The following is a 21,977-nucleotide window of genomic DNA, read 5'->3' on the forward strand; positions in this document are numbered from 1 at the left end:
TTTTGTGGGGCCCACTCATGTGCGGTGGACTTACGCAGTGGTCCTAAGCTTATGTAAACTCACCCTGGGCGCTGCTATTCGCAGTCTTCTATTTTCTCCCATAGCCTACTATATTTCGGTAAATAGTTGTTGAAAATCATACATAATATTTCGGTAAATAGCTGTTGAAAACAATATTATATTTCGGTAACTACATGTCGAAAATATGTTCAACTTTTGGTAAACAACTGCCGAACATACATTTTCGGTAAATAGCTGTTAATTTTTTTTTTATATTTCGGTAATTGGATGCTGAAAATATATCTCAATTTCGGTAACTAACTGTCGAGTATAATTGAAAATTTTTAACGGGCTATGGGAGAAAATAAAGAGCTGCGAATAGCGGCGCCCCCAAATTTTGAAGAAAGACGGAGCAAATTACAACTTTGATACTAAACTTTTGATGTATTTATAAAGATGCCACCAATCTAACCGAAAGCTACGGAGTAATTATTAAGAAATCTAAAAAACCTGTCGGATCCAGTTGAGTCCAAACCAAGTCCCCACGTCGAACGCATTCCATTCAATTCTACTTCTCCCTTTTCGAAAAATCCCAACGATTCTCACCTTCTCCCCCCTCACTCCCATTGGTACTCCCTTGAGTACTTCCAACTCCTCTCTCTCACTACAATGCCAGCCTCTGGCAAGAACCACTCCCTCACGCCGCCGCCGAAACCAACGCCGGTAGTCTCCGGCAGCAAGACCCCCCGGCCCCCCGACGACGACTCTCTCTCCCACCACCTCACCTCCAAGACCTCGCTGCTCGGCCTGAAGCTCTACATTGTCATCGCAATCTCCCTCGCTTGTCTGGTCGTGATCTTCCTCTCGATCTGCATCTGCCTCCGTTCGAAGCGGAAAAAGTCCAAGCGCCGCAGGATGAACGGTTCGGATCGCTACCGTCCCAAGGAGATTGTTGCCGGAATCAACGGCTCAGATCGCGCGGAGGAGTTCAAAATAATGAATTACGAGGAGGAGGAGGAGAAGATTTCTGAAGTGGAACAGGGGAGATTGGGCGGGGGCAAAATTGGAAGTTTTGGAAGCAACGGGTCGAGTTTAAGTGGGACGACGACGACGACGTCGGCGGCAGCGGCGGCGCGGGCTGGGGAAGGGATGGGGTGGGGCAGGTGGTACAGCTTGAGGGAGCTGGAGATGGCGACGGGTGGATTTGCCGAAGGGAATGTGATTGGGGAAGGGGGGTACGGCGTCGTTTACAGAGGGGTTTTGGGCGATGGGTCTGTGGTTGCTGTGAAGAATCTTCTGAATAATAAGTGAGTTGTCTTCAATTGGAGCATAGTTTGTTTTAGTGTTTGAAATAGGAATTGAATCCTCTCCGGTTGGTCTTTGATTTGGACGGTACACTTCAAAATTGGATCGTTCGTTGCTGTTGCTGTAATTAATGGTTTGAATTTGCTCCGAGTTTGCCGAGCAAATCTGAACCATTAATTGCAGAAATAAACGATCCAGATTTCATGTTCTTAACGATCCAGATTTCATGTTTGACATAAGAATTGGATCCTCTCCCGTCCTAATTAGAACTGTATGGGGCGGTCCTAATTTGGATTGTTCATTGCTGCAATTAATGGTTTGCATTTGCTCCGAGCAAGTCTCCCAGCAAATCGAAACCATTAGTTGCAGCAATTAACGATTCAAATTTGGACTGTCAGGCCTGGTCCAAAATTTGGACTGTCAGGTCTGGTCCAAAACTTGGACCGGAAAGAATGCGAATGCTTGATATACATTTCTTGAAAGTTACACACTTTGATTCTTTTGATAATGTAAGTTGTTTATCTATTGGTTTGATTGGGAAAAAGTCTTGAATGGAAGATTATCAGAGCTGCTTAGATCTGGAACTGATTATCGGCCACTGAATTTGTCCCTTTTAGTAATGTATTAGTCCTAGGGAAAGCAAACGACTAGTTACTTTTTTTCTGTGATTCTTTTGTTCCTTTCTTGCTTAATTTAGTCTAACTTTGATTATTTGCGGGCGCTTTCTGAGATCACTTTAATGATCGAAACCATTCATATATCAGATCTCGTAGAGATTATCAACCATGTGATTGGATACCAATTAAATGATTACGGAATAAATTTATCTTGAAGTCAACTATGAGCAAAGTCTCACCATTAGTGTTTTACCTCTAATCAAAATTTCCTGGTTGATACATTTTATCATGGTAATCTGGACAGGGGTCAGGCAGAGAGGGAGTTTAAAGTGGAAGTAGAAGCAATTGGAAAAGTAAAGCATAAGAACTTGGTGAGTTTGATTGGGTATTGCGCAGAAGGAGAAAGAAGGTAAATTCCACGAGCCCGTTTGCTTCTGTATCATATTCTATTGCGGAAATTGCATTTGAGTTGTCCTTATTATTGTCCTAAAATGACTCAACCTGTGTCCAATCAGGTGCCTCGTGTACGAGTACGTAAACAATGGCAATTTGGAACAGTGGTTACACGGTGATGTTGGGCCTGTCAGTCCTCTAACTTGGGATATTCGAATGAGGATTGCAGTTGGGACGGCAAAAGGGTGAGATATTCTTGCTTCAAGTTTCACAATCTTGTAAAGTTCAGAACTTCAGCATCTGCCCTAGATAAAATTCTGCATTACCTGTTCTCGTCCTTGATCAATTTTTACTTCTAAAATGTGGTTGAAGAACGAATAAGACAAGTTATACTAATGTTGGCAAGGCAGTTTCATGCATACCATAATTACTATTTTCTTGAGTGGGGATTGGGGATTATGGGAAGGCAATAAGGTCGCACGGTGATGGTATTCAATTATTTATTTACCTTCTCACAGCTATATTTAGAATTGTAACTCCATTTTTTGTTGTATTTTTTTTTTTTTTTTGAAAGGCCATTTTTTGTTGTCTATGACTATTATCACATCTTTTGTGTGTTCCAAGCCATTGGAAGGTTGCATGGCGCACATAGCACTCGAAGTTAATTTGTTCTCATTAGTGTGACCACTGCACTCTGCAGACAGTGAAATCTTCTAGACATGGGATCGTTTTTAGAGTTACTTCTGACAGACTTTGGGCGATGCTCATGAAATTGCATTAGGGCCATTCTATTTACACTGGGCTAACATAAAGTTGTAGTTGTAGCCCAGCCTCCTCTGTTTGTAGGCCAGCAGCCTCCGTAGTTTTTGTCAAGTAGACGTTGTAGTTATTTTATAGTAGTTTTCATCTTGTCTTCTATTTTGTTCTCTTGGCTGAGCTGTCAGATTCCTCCCTTATATCATGAAACGGTGGTTTTTGTCTTGTCTTATATTCTGTTTTGTCTTGCCTGAAGTAGCTATCTTGTTCCTGTTGCAGACTAGCATATTTGCATGAAGGCTTGGAACCCAAAGTTGTTCACCGTGATGTGAAATCTAGTAACATTCTTCTTGATAGAAAATGGAATGCAATGGTGTCAGATTTTGGACTGGCCAAGCTCTTGGGACCTGAGAAAAGCTATGTGTCTACACGAGTGATGGGAACATTCGGGTTTGTTGTTCTCAAAGTCCTGTATCTTTAGTTAATTATGCAGTTAACTCTAGTTTAAAAGGAAATAAACCATTTGTTTGTTCTCCCTAATTTTAGTTACTTGCTTACTTTTTACTTTGTCGCTGCAGATATGTCTCTCCAGAGTATGCAAGTACAGGTATGCTCAATGAGAGGAGTGATGTGTATAGTTTTGGAGTTCTACTCATGGAAATAATTACAGGAAGGATTCCAGTTGATTATTCGAGGCCACCAGGAGAGGTGAAAACAGTTTTTGTTCAATCTTGTTCCTCTCTTTCTCTTAATCTTCTATCCTGGCAGTTATTTTAACATATTTGTCACTAATCTATTTCCATTGTATTGTATTCAGATGAACTTGGTTGATTGGTTTAAAAATATGGTGGCAAGTCGACGCGGCGAAGAGTTGGTGGACCCCCTGATTGAAGTACAGCCCCCTCCGAGAGCTTTGAAGAGGGTATTGTTAGTTTGCCTTCGCTGTATAGATTTGGATGTTAAAAAGCGACCAAAGATGGGGCAAGTCGTACATATGCTGGAGGAAAATGAGTTCCATTTTCGAGCTGTAAGTCTTGGATCTATCATTATTGAAGCATATTCATGATATGATTCACTGTCTTGTGTTTGTTTTTTTTTTTGATATGTGCAGGATAAAACAAGGTTAAACTATCAAAACAGAAAACATATCTCGACAACTTGCAAAATTCTTTCGGACAGACCCCAGATCTCACAAATGTTTTTATTTTGTGTGGGGAGCTTCATATTTCTTCTTGCACTGAGGAAATCAACCACCTGTGCATGTCCCTTCGCCACTCATCGAAAAATTTGAGAATTTCGTTCCTGACATAACCCATATACATTAGGCAGTTTTTACAATCTGATCAACCACCTGTGCATGTCCCAGTAGCAGAGACGGTGCTTTTAAGGCTGATGAACTTAAGACCATGGCCATTGCCACCTCCATTTGAATGGAACCAGTCAAGAACTTCCCCTAACTTCATAGGCATCCCATGCACTCTATTCTTGGTTATCATAAGCTGCCACACTGACTGAAGAATAGGAACATTCAAAAAATATGTGTTGGTGTGATTCTTCCAGAGAACTACACAGGCAGCAAATCCCATCCACTTGCATGCCCCAACTTCTCAACCTATCTTTAGTACTCAATCTTTGGAGAGATGCCAGCCATAGAATGAACGACCATCTAGGCACATTATGTCTACCCCAGATTATCTTGGACCAGGGATTACTTGAGTACTTCACCCTAATGGCATTCCAAGCAGACTTGACATTGAAAACACCACTCGGATGAGGCAACTAAATGACAGCACACCGCAGGATGTGGTCTAAGATCTTAAAGAGTTTGAGCAATGATAGCTTGAATAACAGGGTTCCTTAAACGAGGCCATCTCCAAGACCCTTGGTCAATTATGGAGTTAACCTTTGCCCTTAAAGACCTGCCCACATCAGTTGGTCAATTATGGAGTTAACCTTTGCCCTTAAAGACCTGCCCACATCAGTCACCACCTTTCACCAAATGTAGCAGGCAATGGCCCAAGTGGGTGCCAGATATCTAATAATCATAAAGGTGTTCTCCCCATTTCCAACTTGATACTTGATAAGAGGTTGCCCAATTTGTCTGAGATCTAAGAGCTTCCTCATGGTCCATGAGGCATCACAAGGTATCTCCATGGTCCAGACACACTGCTCTTTTATGATGTATATATGTATGTACCCACTTTATCCATGGTGACTGCCTTCTTGCACTGGGCCCAAAGATGCCTAAGCATGGCTGCCTAATTCCAGCCCCAAACCACCTTCATCTTGCGATATCTTCTTTGGCTGGCTGTCAAGTTGTTGCCATTGTAGCTACTAGCTGTGCTAATATTTTCCTATAATACTAGCAACTGAGAGTTTCTGAACTCCTAAAAACTGAGAGTTTGTGGTGTGAGTACCTGTTATTCCAGCCTAAACGAGGTAATTGATCCACTGAGGGTACCTGATATTCCAGCTTGGACTAGGCAATTGATTCCTGAACAAAATCTAGATCTCTAATCTGCAAAGAGAACATACGGTTGGTTAAACAGCGAGTCCATGCTAGCATGATTTTGCCCTCCTTGTTTACTTGATGTTGGGACTCGGGACACCTCAAATTTCTGTTTTCTGAATTCTGATCCATTTGAGAGGAATTTTTCAAATGAGTTGGAAATCATTTACCTTTTTTTTCTTCTTCTGATTACGTTATTGCCCTTCCAAATCCTAATTTTTCCTATCCCTTCATCTCATTCTTGTTAAATTGCTTCATCCTTTGTAGGAACCCCGCTCAAACAGAGATACATCACCTCTCAACTCCCCAGCGGCTAGCTATGACTCATAACCTTTCTGCGTGCATCCAAGGATGTAGAGTGGGTACGTGGTGATGCCCAAAGATCAAGATAGAGATGAACACTCTCTGCTGAAGACGCGAGGCATGGAAAGGTAAAATATTTTTGCGGAGTGTATATTATTTCTGGCACTGATTTACAAAGAGGGATCACATTGTTTTATCTTTATCCTTCAACACATGCCCTTTCATTTTTTTGTAAGATATTCAACTCAGCCATGTAAATACATGCTGGTTTCCCTCATTGGTAGAATTTATCAGCTCCTTTGGAAGTTACCAAAATCGTTGTTTCTATCAACCTATGGAGGCTTCAACATTTCTCAGCCTTGGTTTTTTCTTTCTTCGTGATGCCCTCTTGCCAGAGGCAAAGGCATGATTTTGGGGTAGTGGGATCAATACCAAGAGGCATACCAGATTTTTTGTCCTATTAGCTAATCCAAAAAGAAAATTGTATGAACCGTAGGAAAAAAAATGCTAACGACTCCTTTGTGCGATGGTTAATGTGCACACTGCCACATGGCTTGATATCTATAAAATATGTGTAGAAAATCTGAGAATTTTTGTTGAAATTTGAAGTTTTTCGGTATTATGGTGTGTTTTTCGGTTATTTATAGGTGATTAGCAAAATTGTAATGGGGCACGTATGAATTTTTTTAGTGAAAGTGCTTTATGCTTTGGGCGAATTCTATCATTGCGGGTGAAGTTCACCAAAGGAGGAAAAAACATGGAGCCATAGATGGAGAAATGTAGAAGTCCGCCGGTGGCTCCTTCACCTGACCTTTGTCTCCTCAGCCCTTTTGCCAATTTGTAGTGAGTTGACCTTTAGCTCATGTGTTTGTAGTTCTCACTGATAAAAGCAACTTATTTAACCTGTGTGTTACGATTTTGAATTGATCTTCATCCGGTCCTGAACCACCGTTCTTCAATGCCATTTTCTTTTATCGGCACTTTTGCATATACCTTGATTTTTTTCTTTTGAGATCGACGAATATATAGAAAAAAAAAAAAGATCCTCTAAGGTCCTTAATTTGGACTTGGACTGGACAGGACAGACCAACTCCGGATGGACCAATGGATCATTTGAACCATTGATTATTCCTATGTATGGTCCAGATTCCAAAATTTGGACCAAACCCAAAGAAAACGCAGGCCTTGAAACTTTTCCGCGTGAATCGGTGGAATTTTTTGGTTGGGATGTTAATGGCTGAGAAGCCTTTTCCCTACTCATTTTCTCTCTTTGTTTTGAATCATACGGTCTCCAGTTCAGTTTACAAATGGAGTATTACTCAATGAACTAATTTACAGAACCCATCTTTTAAACCTTTTTTTTCCTTCCCTCTTAAAGTTTTCCATTCCTGTTAATATCATCTCTTTATTCGTTGCTCTGCTACTTAGAAACAGCGATTTACACTGTAAATTTAGGAAGGATTAGAGCATTTCCTCCCTCTGGAGGTTTTGCCTAGCTAAACCTCCCTGTTTCCCTCTTTTCTGCCTCACAGGCGTGAGCGAAAATCTCAAAGCTGGTAGCGGTTGCGCGGACATGCTAGGACTTGATGCGTCCAATGAATTTTTTAATTTTTTTTGTTATTCGTTAAATCTAATTTACTCTATCCTATGGGATTTGAGAAGGGGAATGAGTGCTTACAGGATTTGAACCCTGCCCATGTGCATGGGACTACAAGGGAGGCACCAACTGCACTCCACTCCACTTGCTGTTGCGTCCAATGATTGACAGGAATTGTTTTACAAAAAAATATTTGGATCAAGCATTTATGGATATTCATTTGAGCTTATTTTCTTGCAAGTACCCTTAAAACAAACAAGTTGAACGGCTCCGATTATTAGCGTGGGGCTCCGAATTATGAGTTCCGCACCATAGGAAAATAAGAGATCCCTAACAAGAAGGGTTCTACATATGGGTTCTCATTTTATAGATCAAAACTGATATCTTGAACAAAATGAGTTGCTTTGACCATTTTTCGGGATTCGATATGGGTCCCAAAGCCATATGTACGTGGGATATGTACATATCCGTATGTACTCATATTCTTTTCGCGGGACCAATTAGTAAAGGTTTATATGAGTTTACCTTTTTTTTGGGTACTCGGTTTATAGTAGAAGGCTAATGGGTTCATGTTATGGTGACAGCGATACCCTACATATAACGCGGCCGATTACCAAAAATCTAAGTAGGGGTGTACACGATCTGTGCAAGTTGGATTGGTTCTATGGAAATTTAGTAACCGGACCTTTTTTAACGGTTCCAATGAATTGAGAACTGGAATTGGACCACCACCAGACTGGTCTTGCGGTTTCTACGCCCAACTTGATTCATCGGAGATTGACGGGTGTGATCGCATCTTTTGAAAGGGTAGCTGTTTGGGCTGACTCTCACCGGGATTTCTGATTGCAGCAAATACTGAAACAGCTTTTGCTCGGATAGAGAGAAGGTTGGCTCGTAAGAAAGCTCACCAAAAGTGCTCCACAAGTGCGATAGAAGAGCAAATAAGACGCATTGAGAAAGCAGTGAAGGTCTTTATTCGGACCTATATGGTGTCTTCAATTAGAACAGCTCTACATTGTACTAACTGCTGAATACTCCTTTCTTCTCTAGGTCTCGTGGATTAGTCCTCTCTCCCGATATGTGTGAAATCAATCAGTCACTAGCCGTGCCTTGTCCATCATCAAGAAGAGATTACTCCCACTGCTGCGCCAGCTCCTCTTGTTGGCGGTTAACACTACCAGTATGTTCTAGTTCTGTCTGGACGGGGTAGAACAAGAGGATGGAATTGCGTCTGGGAGAACCATGGAAATTTAGTAACCGGACCTTTTTTTACGGTTCCAATGAATTGAAAACTGCGCGAGTCCCCACCTCGTCCTCCAATGAGTAATCGTTGCTGATCTTGCTCTGATTATCGTTTCATTCCCCACTTCAATTGTCATTCTGACATCATTTCCGATCGTCATTACGTTGGTGGTTTTTCGGATCGAACTAGTGATGAATCACAGCCCTAAATTTAAACAGAGGGTTCAAATCAGAGTGGGTGTTGAATAACCAAGTCCAGCCTCGACGGCACTTTGAAGTTGTCGTCGTTTTCAAAGTCATCGCCGCTTTGGCTTGGTCGAAGAATTTGTCAGCTTTCAGTACTTAGTTTTCTATTTTCAGTTTTAGTCTTATCAAACACCACCTTAGTGGCTAGCTATGCTTAGCAAGAGCTAGAGATGCTCTTGGGATCAAAGAAACAGATTGGTTGCAAGCTTCGAAGTGAAAAAAAATAAAAAATATGTGTATTACAGTCTTCCACCTTTTTTCCCCATACCAATCGAAAATGAACAGTGATTTTAAAGCTCAAATGGACTGAAATCTGTTAGGTCTCGTTCTGCTAACTAGAATAAGTACTAGTACTTATGTTTTCAAATTAAAAGTGATGTATTATAAAAGAGTGACTTGTTTTGTAAAACGGAAAATAAGTATTTGAAAAATAAAAATCTTAGCAGAACGGGACTTAGCCCAAAGCATTCCTAATGGGACTGGAACAAGATTTATCCCAGAACATATTTGACCTCACATGTATAGAAATTGTTTTGCCTTCCATTCATGAGATAAAAGTGACGTGTTGATTACATTATCGATCGATTAACATGACATTGTACTCCATCTGGTGGATCCGGGGTGCTGTCGTGAATCCCCGTGTAGTGCATGTGTAAGACAGCACACAGCCGTCGATCTCATCAATCAACGGTTCAGATCAAAAATTTGATCGGTAAATCAGTCATAATTAAAAATTATATTTCAACCATTTATTGTCAAAATTGATGGTCCGTGTATGCCCTACAGGGTGCCTTGCACTATAGGATTTCCCAATCCCACAAGTTAACCCAACCTGACTGGAATTGGGAAATCTTGTAGTACAAGGTCATACAAGGCACTATGTAGCTTTTTTTACATGGCCGAAGGAAAATAATTATGAGCCCGCGAAGCTAAATCTTTTTTCTACAATAGTTATCATTTTAAAAAAAAAATGGACAGATTTGACCTCACATGTATCAGGAAAAAAATACCCTAAGAATCCTATTGGAAATCAATCGATGCCCTTTATCATGTCCAAACTCGACCAAATTCTTTTTGGCTCTACGTACTCGAGCTTTAATATCTTCAAATGGTAACCATTGATTTTTTGAAAGGGGAATTTGCACTTACACCCCTTATACTATCACCGATTAAAAAATACACTCATTGTACTTCAACATTTGAAGTGTAAGGGGTATATCTTCAAATCGGTGACAGTACATGGAGTGTAAGTGCAAATTACCCTTTTTGAAATTCATAGGAAATAAGTACTAATTGTTAAAAAGCATTTCAGCGGGGATATCAAAAATTTTGAGTTCACAATACATTATTACTCTTATACTAGCACTCCATTATTTAGCAAGGAAAGAATTTGTATATGTAGTTGTAATCATCCATGTGGCCCCATGATGGTTTAAGATCTGAAAAGCTCCTAAGGGGTTAAGATCGGATGCTAACGGTGTTTTCTCAAACTTTGCACTCCTACTAGCAGCGACTCCAGGATTTTAAAAACATAGGGTCATACATAAATAATAAAAATGACAATCAATTATCTACTTCAACAAGAAACACGAAAATAAATAAATAAATAAATAACTCAAGAGCTTCTACAATTGCATTCAATGGTGTTTTGCCAAGTGGCGTCACAACATATCAACACCCCACATTTTAGTGGAGTCTATACATTTAGTAGTGAAATTCACGAAAATATGTAGTGTTTAGCAGTATTGGGGAGCCATGTAACAATGCTCCAAGACCACAAAATAATTTTTCCATAGTGGGGTGGATTTCAAGTGAAAAAATAATCTAGTGTGGTTTTGTCATCAAATTACAATGGGTCATTTGTTAATTAAAAATAATAATATAGTAATTAAAAAAAATTAATATAGTAATCGTAGTTTTTTTTTCGTCGTGGGGTCGCCCAACCCCATTACTAAGATTGTGGCATCGCCACTGACTCCTACGATCTGGTTGTGTTCCACTAGTCCTTGGTTCTGTGGAGCAGTAATTGCCAAGGTTTTTTGGTGTCTTTCAAAGCCCGTTGCAAGTCAAGTCTTTATAGTTACGTCTATGGAAGGGTTTCTACACCTGATCGCTCTATCAGCTCTCTTTCACCTTTTCTACTTGAAAACAAAAAAAAAAAAAAAAAAAACACAAATTTGAGAAATTTTTGGGAATACGTCGCTGTGTTCACGTAGTGCCCGAGTAGTCCATTTGGGCTGCCCAAAAGTGTGTTGGACGGCTTAGATTGAAACTATTTCTCTCCTCTCACTCCACCTCTCTCTCTCCTCTTTCTTTTTCCAAATTCAAGCCGTCCAAAATCAAAATGAATGGTCCAGATGCACTGAGCAGACACCACATAACACCCACCCGACATTGAAAAATTTTCCCCCAAATTTTGATTTATCCCATTCGGTTAAATAAGTCAACTGACTCCTACGATCTAGTTGTGTTCCACTAGTCCTTGGTTCTGTGGAGCAGTAATTGCCAAGGTTTTTTGGTGTCTTTCTCAGCTCGTTGCGAGTCTGAAGTCTTTATAGTTACGTCTATGGAAGGGCTGCTACACCTGGTTGTGTTCATGTGATGTCCGAGTAGTCCATTCGGGCCGTCCAAAAGTGTGTTGGACAGCCTAAGGCCCCGTTTCAGAAATCTTCTTAAAAAATAAGCAGCTTATTTCACATTTTCAAAATGAAAAATAAATTTTTAATTTTTTTTGCATTGTATTAAAGATCTTGATGAAATCTATTAAACAAGATTTATATTGGCAAAAAAATTATTTGCCTAAACACATTATTTTTGAGCTTGAAATTGTCTTTTTAAAAAATAAGTACTTATTTTACATTCCGGAACGGGGCCTAAATTGAAACTATTTCTCTCCTCTCACTCCACATCTCTCTCCCTCTCTCTTCTTTCTTTCTCCAAATTCAAGCCGTCCAAAACCAAAATGAATGTTCCAGATGCACCGAGCAGATACCACATAGTATCCACCCGATATTGAAAATTTTGCCTCAAATTTTGATGGATTTTTTTTTGGTCCGTGGTTTGTTGCCACAGGTGTTCTCCAACGCAACAAACGACCAAAGTTCACTGTTTGTCTACCACGTGGCACCCACTATCAGTACACTCCCCTGTAATAATCCCATCCCGCCTCATCTCTCTCTGGCCTTTCACATTTCCGCCACCATCATATTCCTCGCCTTTTTCCCTTTCGGCGTTTCAGTGGAAAACTTCAAACAATACATACCCATATACATATCCTACACAATCAGATCAAGAGAGAGAGAGAGAGAGAGAGAGAGATTGGGTGAGTAATTTGGGATATGGAGGAGAAGTTGGTGGAGAGGTTGGAATCGGCGGTGGCGAAGCTGGAGGCGATTTCGATTTCAGGGTTCCGGCCGGCGGAGGGTGGCGGAGATGCTGCGGCGGCGGCGGCGCTGGATCCGTCGATCGTGGCGTTCGAGGATCTGATGGGCGAGTACGTGGGTAGGGTTTCGGCTGCTGCGGAGAAGATTGGGGGACAGGTTCTGGACGCGACCAAGGTTGTGGCGGAGGCGTTCCTTGCTCAGAAACAGCTCCTTGTTATGGTCAAGCAAACTCAGGTTAGGTTTCGCGATAATATTGCATTTTATGGTGTGAATTGATATTCGTGAGGTTTAATTTTGGTGAAGTTCGTGCTGAAGTTAATCCAACGTTATGCGCTGTTTTAGAAATGTATCTGTTCCTAATTTGAGTACTGTAAATCTTGATCTAAAGTCACGTAATGCGCTTGCCCGTGCGGAGGCGCGAGCGTGGAAGCGTCTTCCAAAAACATCTCAAACTACTAAACTTTGGTAGAACGAGAATTGAGAGATGGAGCGGAGGGTCCTACTGAATAGTTACGTTGTTTCAGTCTGTACCTAAGTCACATAATGCAAGTGTTTTTTAAAAATATCCCAAAGTACTAAAATTCCCGAGGGTGAGAATTGAGAGTGCGAGTGCAGAGTGAGTTTTGAGAGCAGGAGCAGAGGGCCCTACTGAAGGATTACATGACTAAGATCTGTACCCAATATGAGTACTGGAAGTCTCAATTTTTTGATTTCTGATGCCAAAGTGATAAGTGCTAATTGGGATTAGTTTGTATAGAGGGTGCACTTCTGATATCTGGTGAATTTTGATTCGCTATATTGGGAAGAATCCTTCACTTATGTTTTGAATGTTTGTGAGCATACTACAAATGCCCCAGTGAAGTTTATAGATCCAATGGATTGGTATCAGGTCGGGTTGATGGTTCTTCTATTGTTTTTCCTTTTTTTCTTCTGGTTGTTCTGCTCTTTCTAAGGGGATCTTGATAATTTGTGCGAATTGATTACTGGAGGCAAATTGTTGCAAAAAAATTCTTCAAATGCGATTGCAATTTTTACTTGTATTCCGAAGTGCTTTTACTCAGTGTACTATAGATACATTAGGTTATAAATCCAATGAATTGGTATCATTCATCAGATCACATTGAATGTCATTCTTGTACTCTGGGGATGTTGATAATTGATGTGGATTGATTACTTGAGGCAAATTGTAGCAAAAACTTCTTAAATTCTATCGTGACTTGTTTTGACATGTGTTCTGAAGTGCTTGTACAGGGATGTTGATTGTCTTTGTTTTCATTTTGTAGAAACCTGACATGGCGGGATTGGCTGAATTTCTCAAGCCACTAAATGAAGTGATACTGAAAGCCAATAAGATGACTGAAGGAAGGAGATCTGATTTTTTTAACCACTTGAAAACTGCTGCTGACAGTCTCTCTGCTCTGGCTTGGATTGCATTTACAGGCAAAGATTGCGGTGAGGGAAATTTTCACACATTTCTCAAACACTGTAAACAAATGATTTTATTCCTTGTTGGTTCCTTATTTGCTTCCCATTTCAAGGTATGAGCATGCCTATTGCACATGTGGAAGAAAGTTGGCAAATGGCTGAGTTCTACAACAACAAGGTACCTGGATATGTTCTCCAAGCTAGTAGCTCTCCTTTAATGAACCTAGATTATGAGTTTGTCTTGCAGAAGAATCTTTACTGACAATTGGGTATACTTGTTCATTCAGTGTTATATTTCTTTATACTCCCTTTAGTTCCCTTTTGTTTCCATGATAATGTTTCCCTGTCGGAAACCAAGTTTGGTAAATAGAAATTGTGCTGGGGTTGAGAATAAAGACTGTTAGTCCCTCCATCTCATTTTTTGGTCCATTTTTTGTTTTGCAATGTCTGAAAATATTTGTCCATTTGAAAGGTGAAGGCACATAATTTTGTGATATTTTCAATATTACACTTCTTAATTGAAATTCGTTGCATTTGGCACAATGAAAACTATAGTTTTTTCATGTTCTTGGTGGTGTGAATGAATCAAACGATCTTCGAAACAGTTGTGATTTTGGACATGGATGGAACATGGTAAGTTAGCTTCATTGTTGAAGAACTTTCATGTCGTAGTGAAACAGAGTTGGTAATGCCCACAATATATCCTGGAAATTGGCAACCCCAACAATTGAAATGAGATATTCCTTTTCTGTCAATTTTGCATGACTAGACAGTTGTGATAAGCCAAATATTGTTCTGTTGTGTTGCAAGAACTATGGTAGCTGGGGTTCTTTCAATGTGGTTTCTAGGATCTTCTCTGACTGACACATTCACGTGTAGGTTTTTATTTAGTATTAGAGGATAAAGAGGTCGATGTATACATCTGACGGCAATTTGTTGAAAGCAAACTAGCAAGCAGTTAATTACCCAAAAAAAAAACTAGCAAGCAGTTTTGGATAAGTATTTATGTTTGATTGAAGTTTGTAGATGGTGCTCATGGAAGAGAGTTTTTTCTATTGGTCTATTCTGATCTTCCTTTTTGTGTGCGCTATGAAGATTCTTGTTGAGTACAAAAATAAAGACCCAAATCATGTGGAATGGGCCAAAGCTTTGAAGGAGCTCTATGTACCAGGTTTGAGGGATTATGTGAAGAGTCACTATCCTTTGGGCCCCATTTGGAGTGTCACAGGAAAAACAACTGTTCCTGCTCCTGCAAAAGTTCCTAAGTCAAGCGGCCCTGCTCCTCCGCCGCCTCCACCAGCATCACTCTTTAGTTCTGAATCTCCACAGTCTTCATCATCACGCCCAAAGGTTGGGATGGCAGCTGTTTTTCAAGAAATTAATACAGGAAAGCCTGCGACTGCAGGTGGTTGTTCCTTTTCTGTTTTGCTTTTTATCTCTCTAGCATGGTCCATTGGGCATTTTCAGATGATTTTCGTGCATCCTAGGGTTGAGAAAGGTCACAGACAATATGAAAACCAAGAACCGTGCAGATAGAACCGGCATTGTTGGTGCGGGTGAAAAAGAAAGCGGAGCCAGTTCTCGCTCTTTCTCTAAAGCAGGACCTCCGAAGCTAGAGCTTCAAGTTCGAAAGTGAGTACGTATTTTATACTATAATCTGCTTCGTAACTGCTACCTAATATAGTTTGATCTTCAATTTCTTCCTTATTACATTGTCTCTTGTGCAGGTGGGTAGTGGAGAATCAAATTGGAAGGAAGAATTTAGTGATTGATGACTGTGATTCAAAGCAGTCAGTTTACGTTTTTGGATGCAAAGACTCTGTTTTACAGATCAAAGGTGTTTTTGTTTTTTCTTAGGCACTCTGATTGTTATTTTTATCATTGATAATCTTTTTGCAAATCAATAGATACTCTGAGTAGCATTCCTATTTAGGTATCACGAAGAGCTCATCCTTAATCTAACAATGTGCAGGGAAAGTAAACAACATAACAGTTGATAAATGCACCAAGATGGGTATCGTGTTCATGGTCAGTAATAACAAAAGGAAAATCTGATATTGAATTATTATTTTTGATTGGCAAAAAAATAAAAGATAATGAATAATGGTAACAACATTTACTGAGTGATATGTCTTACTTAATGTGCCTTGAAAACAGGATGTTGTAGCTGCTTGTGAGATCGTCAATTGCAATGGTGTTGAGGTGCAATGCCAGGTATCTATTTATTTTCTTCACATCTTGGTGATTTCTTAACAAGTTTCATGTCGTTGACTTGTCTGCCATCCCAAAGTTCAGAGATTCATATTTTGCTGATTCCCTTCGTGAAATTACTCGGTGTTTCTTAGGGAATTAGAATGACTGCATGATGATCTATGTTCATCAAATATCTGTGGCTGTTGTAGGGTTCAGCTCCAACAATTTCAGTGGATAATACATCAGGTTGTCAATTATATTTGAGCAACGATTCTTTGGAGGCTTCTATAACGACTGCCAAGTCGAGCGAAATCAATGTGCTGGTGCCTGGTGCTGGGCCAGATGATGACTGGGTAGGTTTATAAGTTTCGCTTTACTATTACTCATTGCGTTTAAAATACTAAGCCTCGTGTCACAAGTCCAAAGTTCAGATTAGGAAGGTTAAATACTATTCTTGACCTTTTGCTGTTTGTCAGGAGGTTTTCTTGTTCTTTTGCTCGTGAATATACCCTATAAATCTCAAGCTATGATTACCTTAATTGATTAATTACTCATTTGTTCCTCTTATATAAAATCCTTATAGCCCAATAGCAGATAGGCAATGTGCAACATCTAGGATGGCCTAATAAGGAACTAACCATGTTGTTTAGGCTTTCGTACTAAAGACTCACCCGACTAATGTTTTCAGTATATGATTGTCTCATAGAAACAGGCATTATTAAAGTAGGAAACTAAACATGTTGCTATTCGTTACCCTTTATTTTCCTTTCTGCTTTTGTTAAGAAACCCTTTATTTGTCTTTGCTGAATGGAAAGTTATTTGGGTATGGATTGTGTTAGCTCGACTGAAACCACAGCGGGAACTCACCAAGGATGATTTATTGGGTTATTTTGCAGGGGGAGCATGCATTACCACAGCAGTTTGTTCATGTATACACAGATGGCCAGTTCGTAACAACGCCAGTCTCCCACTCTGGAGGGTAATTTGGAAAAATCTTTTCATTTGATTGCTGTCGTGGGTTTTTAAATTCATTTCTTTCTTCTCATCTCTTCCATATTATTTCCTTGGAAGTGTTCAGGTGTGGCTTTTCATTTTTCTCCTATTGGTTCAAATGCTTGTCTGTATACGTTCATATTCTGCTGGTCTTGCTATCTTTATCTGTTTCCTTTTCCATTTATTTTGTTCGACCAAACTGCTCAATTGTCGGGAATGATTTTTCGGTTGTCGTGTTGAGATTCTCTTTCGGCTAGTGTTTTGCAATTGGGTTTGGGTCATTTGCATCAACTTCATTTTTGTAATGGAACGGCTGTGGATTATATGTTCTCTTTCTAGTGTATTGTCTGGTGTTCACGAAACTGAAATTGATGAAGTTTTTCCTACTCGAATTTTGTGAAAGCGCGAAACTGTTTCTCATATAGAGACATGTATGTATTCATGTTTATGTATGTGTGCACTGGATCATACTGCAACTTGGTTGCAACAACTCGAGCCTTGTCGTGAAATGGAGTTCAAAAGTCTTCATTGGATTTTCACACTAATGGCCCACGTATTACTTCTCCTATTTGATGACATCACTCGTGTAAGGTCATTAGGATGAGGTGTGGATGATGGCAACTTGCAACCACCTCTTTAATTGCAATTAGGTTCTTGATGCTTCGTATTATTGAATCGATTGAAAAATGACATGAACTTTAAAAAAGAACTATTAAATCCAAACGGAGGGAGTATATTTTTCTTCAATTATTACTCTTATTTCTCTTTCTCTCTCAAATCATTACCCGTTTATCCCGTTCGGTTAAATAAGTCAATTGGCTTATTTTTTTGTCTTTATTCAATTTTTTTTCATATTTGTTAAATTTTCGTCAATTTTTTAGGAATTATTGTATCGTCATGACAAGAGGAATCTAAAAAGTAAAAATTACAATCGAAATCTAATTTTTTTGAATAAAGACAAATAAGTCAATTTTTTCGTCTTTATTTAAAAAAATTTGATTTCGATCATAATTTTGTACTTTTTAAATTTCTTTCGTCATGACGATGCAATAATCCACAAAAAATTGACGAAAAACTAATAAATACAAAAAAATTTGAATAAGGACAAAAAAAAAAGTCAATTGGCTTATTTAGTCGAACGGGTTATCTTTATTTTTAATCATTATTCTATTTTTCTCTACACTCATTACCTACAAACCCAAATTCAAAATCTCAAAACGGGCGGGGTCTAAAAATTTTCAAATCCACTACATCAAGATCAATTTGAACCGTTTTATCATGAACTTGTACTCACTGTTCGTTTTAGATCTCAAAACCCTTGCGAATAGTCCCCAATAAATTTTCTTTATCTCTCTCCACTTATTACTTCTAAAAATCTCTTTTAAAATTCAAACCGAACAGGATCAGAGCACTGGATCATACTGCAACTTGGTTGCAACAACTCGAGTCTTGTCGTGAAATGGAGTTCAAAAGTCTTCATTGGATTTTTACACTAATGGCAACTTGCAACCTCCTCTTTAATTGCTATTAGGTTCTTGATGCTTCGTATTATATAATTGATTGAAAAATTACACGAACTCAAAAAAAAGATTATTAAATTTGGACGGAGGGAGTATATTTTCCTCCAATCATTACTCACATTTTTTTCTCTATTACTCTCAAATCATTACCCATATTTTCAATTATTATTCTATTTCTCTTTACACTCATTATTTACAAATCCAAATCCAAAATCCCAAAACGAACGGGGTCTAAATGTGGGAGATCTCCATTTTCCATTTTCCACATACTCCATCTGTTCCATAATGTTTGTCCAGTCTGCAAAACGAGGATGTAAAAATAATACAATTTTTGCAAGGAAAATTTAATTTTTTTTCAAAGAATTCACTAGATATAGATGAGTTCTTTTAATTTATGAAAAAAGTTTGAATTTTTTCTTAAAAGAAATGCATTATTTTTTAGTCATCGTTTTGTGGACCGGACAAATATTTTGGAACCGAGATAATAATATTTTAAAATGTGAGACCGTAGTCACATAATATTTTAAAATATTTTGCACTCGCGCTCTCAATTCTCAAATCACATTCGTGCTCTCAATCTTTGCTCTCAAAAATTATAGTTGTTTGGTATGTGTTTTAAAGACATTTTCCGTCTTCTATTTGCGCTATCGCTCGAGCACGCAATGTCTTGGAAGAGTTGTGCTACCTCCACACCCACATGCACACCCATATACACACCCACACATACTGCATAAGTGCAAAAAAATCGACTATATATTGTTTCTTTTTTTTTTTTATGGTTTTATATCAGTGAAAAGATCAAATACTGAATCCGTTTTTTTCTGGTAGTTAAGCAGATTCGAATATGGAATAATATAAAATGTAAAAATAAAAAGAATTCTCTTCAATAAAAAAAAAATCTCTTAATTCTATACTATAGGGTTGAATAATTGAGTAAATAAAATGGAGAAACCGCTTTTACGGTTAAGTACCAACGCGGCAAAAGTGTGTCTTTTTTCCTGCTCGCTCTTAGAGAGTTCTCGATGTTCTCTTTCTTGGTTTGTTATCGAAATTGTTTATAAACGATTCCGTTTTACCATTTTAGGGAACTCTTTGCCGTTGATAATTTCCTTCATTTTCTAGTTGTGTGTCAACTATTTTGATGTTAAAATGATAACATAATCATACCGTTGTGCAGTGTGTGTAGGGCCCACACATTTGTATGTATGGGTATATATATGGGTGTACATGTGGGTGTGGTCCTAGAATTTCCGGTCTTTGAAGGGGGACTTGGTTTTCCATTTTTCACGCGTCGTTGGTGCTGGCGGCTGAGGACCTGAGGTCAACTAAAACCCTCCTATGGGTTGCAACGTCTGGACCAATATAATTAAGCTTTGTGGGGCCCCTTCTATTTTTTTCTATGACTGCTATTCATCAAGTATGATTAGAGTAGTGTGGCGCGGTACACATTACTCGGAGGAGCTATAATTATTAGGAAAGGGAAAAAAAGAAGCTATGATGAATGGATGAGGTTGGATGGTCCGATGATCCCTGGTTGAAGTAAATTGTGACAAATTAGTTTGTTAATCATATAGTGCGTTGATTTTTGATATGGAAAGTCCTCTCTCTTTTCTTTTCTTTTTTAACGAGAGGCAATTTTATTTTATAAACTCGAAGGCATTACAAAAATTTCATTACAATGGAAGAGTAAACATTCCACAACGGGCGGATAAGCACTCCACAACGGGAGTGGAACAAAAATGAAACAAGCTAATGCTTTGTTCTCTTTACAATTCAAAAAGAATTTTTTTAAAAATTCTCCTTAGATTTCCCTTACTTTCAACATTTCTTTCTCTATTTCTCTCTACTTATTACCTTTACTATTTTTCAAAAAAAAATTCAAACACCAATTCAAACAAAGCATAAATAAAAAACCCCACTCATTATTCAATCTTCTTCTAGAAGCTGAAAACAAAAAAAATCTGTCGCCGAAGCTAAACCAAGTTGCCAAAGAGCACGGAGGGTGACAAATCTAACACTGCATGATGCTTGGGGAAAAGAGATATAGGAGGAGGGGAGGGGGAGGGGATGGATTGAGCAGCGATGGAGGAGGGGGTGGAAGAGGCGCAACCCCCTCCCCCAAAGCAAAACTCTAAGATCTGTAAGAGAGAGAGAGAGAGAGAGAGAGAGATAGATGGATGTGATATCTGACATTAACTTTGATATTAAAAGTTTGATTGATCATACAGAAGTATTCACCACATTAAAACATATTGTCACAAGAAAAATGGTGGCATTGTGCTCTTCATCTTACGACAAATATGATTCGATCTAGCATTTGTTGATGCTCTATCCTCTTGTTTTTTTGTGCGGATGGTAAAAAAATCTCGACTAACAATAGCTATGGGTTTTTCTTTACATCACATGAAGGTCATATATTTACGCGATGAGATAGGATTCGTATAAATATGAATCTTGATTCATAGTAATGGAAATATGAATCTTGATTCATAGTAATGGATTAGATGACAACGAAAAGGTATCCATAATTTTAATTTAAGGACAAAGTATTATTGTGTTGTGCTTTTCGATGCTTTGGACTATAAATGAAGGAAGCATGGTAATGTGCACAAAAATTGATTTGGGTCTCAAGGCTTGCCTTCTCTAATGCCTTCATGCTTTGACTTGTTGGCATGGTTCCACAGCAAAACATTTATGTGGTTCCTCGGTTCTTGGAGGTATATGAGAGCCACTGTCTCAGTGGTATTTTGAAGAGAAGATGCTTTGTGCATATATTGCCAAATATTAGGTCTGTCTCCAATCTTCTTCCGTCCAAATCCCTCAATGATCGGAAACTAGATGTATTCTGCTGTTGTTGTAAGGAGAAGGTATTACTGTCACTTGAATATTTCTATTAAGATTTGATTATAAAAAATGGAAGTTAAGACAACAATCAAAATAAGATTTTCCTTTTCTTAGTGTTTAAGGAAGTACTCTTTTGAATGTTTCATGCCTTGAGTTGCACGGTTTGAATGTCTAGTTCCACGAGAAAGACTTTGAGTCAAGCAAACGAAAGTCATCTTTAGGTGCTATTCCCTTTTGAATACAAACGTCCCAAACACGCCCCTATTGAAGTAGTGTTGGAGGGTGAAATGTTTTATTAATTCTTCATTTGGGCCCCCTTATATTTTCTTTCTTTTTATATTTTTGTTCCCACCAGGAGGCAGGGAGAAGGCAAAAAGAAACCAAGCAATATGTACTCATGTGTCATTTTCTTTAACTTTAATTTCTTATTGGTTTCCTTTTATTTGTTTTTACAATCATTAGGACCTGAATGGGACATGAATCCACAAACTCGACGATAAAAAAAAGAAGTTGGAAGCACCTTAAGAAAAAGAATTTAACACGAACAAAACAAACACGATGAGGTAATTTTCGCGAGGAGCTAGTGCAGATTTTGTATTACCATTAGTGTAGCTTTTTTTGTTATTTCCCGATCAATTGTTTTTAAACTGC

General features: G+C 38.8%; 2 protein-coding genes and 1 non-coding gene across 3 annotated transcripts; all 3 read left to right on the top strand.

Moving 5' to 3' along the window:
* The first annotated feature begins 485 nt into the window (after nt 1–485).
* LOC131326485 (probable receptor-like serine/threonine-protein kinase At4g34500) lies at nt 486–6,198 on the top strand. Its single transcript, XM_058359279.1, has 7 exons — nt 486–1,307; nt 2,227–2,331; nt 2,438–2,560; nt 3,351–3,521; nt 3,650–3,779; nt 3,889–4,098; nt 5,848–6,198. The coding sequence occupies exons 1-7, from the start codon at nt 670–672 to the stop codon at nt 5,908–5,910; spliced, it is 1,440 nt and encodes a 479-aa protein (XP_058215262.1). The 5' UTR covers nt 486–669; the 3' UTR covers nt 5,911–6,198.
* A 5,812-nt stretch (nt 6,199–12,010) lies between these two features.
* Nucleotides 12,011–17,348, top strand: LOC131326486 (cyclase-associated protein 1). The gene is made up of 10 exons (XM_058359280.1): nt 12,011–12,585; nt 13,635–13,803; nt 13,890–13,954; nt 14,872–15,181; nt 15,264–15,408; nt 15,504–15,613; nt 15,749–15,804; nt 15,934–15,990; nt 16,179–16,322; nt 16,866–17,348. The coding sequence occupies exons 1-10, from the start codon at nt 12,307–12,309 to the stop codon at nt 16,950–16,952; spliced, it is 1,422 nt and encodes a 473-aa protein (XP_058215263.1). The 5' UTR covers nt 12,011–12,306; the 3' UTR covers nt 16,953–17,348.
* A 3,717-nt stretch (nt 17,349–21,065) lies between these two features.
* On the top strand, nt 21,066–21,173 carry LOC131328139 (small nucleolar RNA snoR100). Its single transcript, XR_009200418.1, has one exon. It is a non-coding gene; the product is annotated as a small nucleolar RNA snoR100 (small nucleolar RNA).
* Nucleotides 21,174–21,977: the final 804 nt, after the last annotated feature.

The sequence above is a fragment of the Rhododendron vialii genome, chromosome 5a (genome assembly GCF_030253575.1).
Source record: "Rhododendron vialii isolate Sample 1 chromosome 5a, ASM3025357v1".
Taxonomy (NCBI): domain Eukaryota; kingdom Viridiplantae; phylum Streptophyta; class Magnoliopsida; order Ericales; family Ericaceae; genus Rhododendron; species Rhododendron vialii.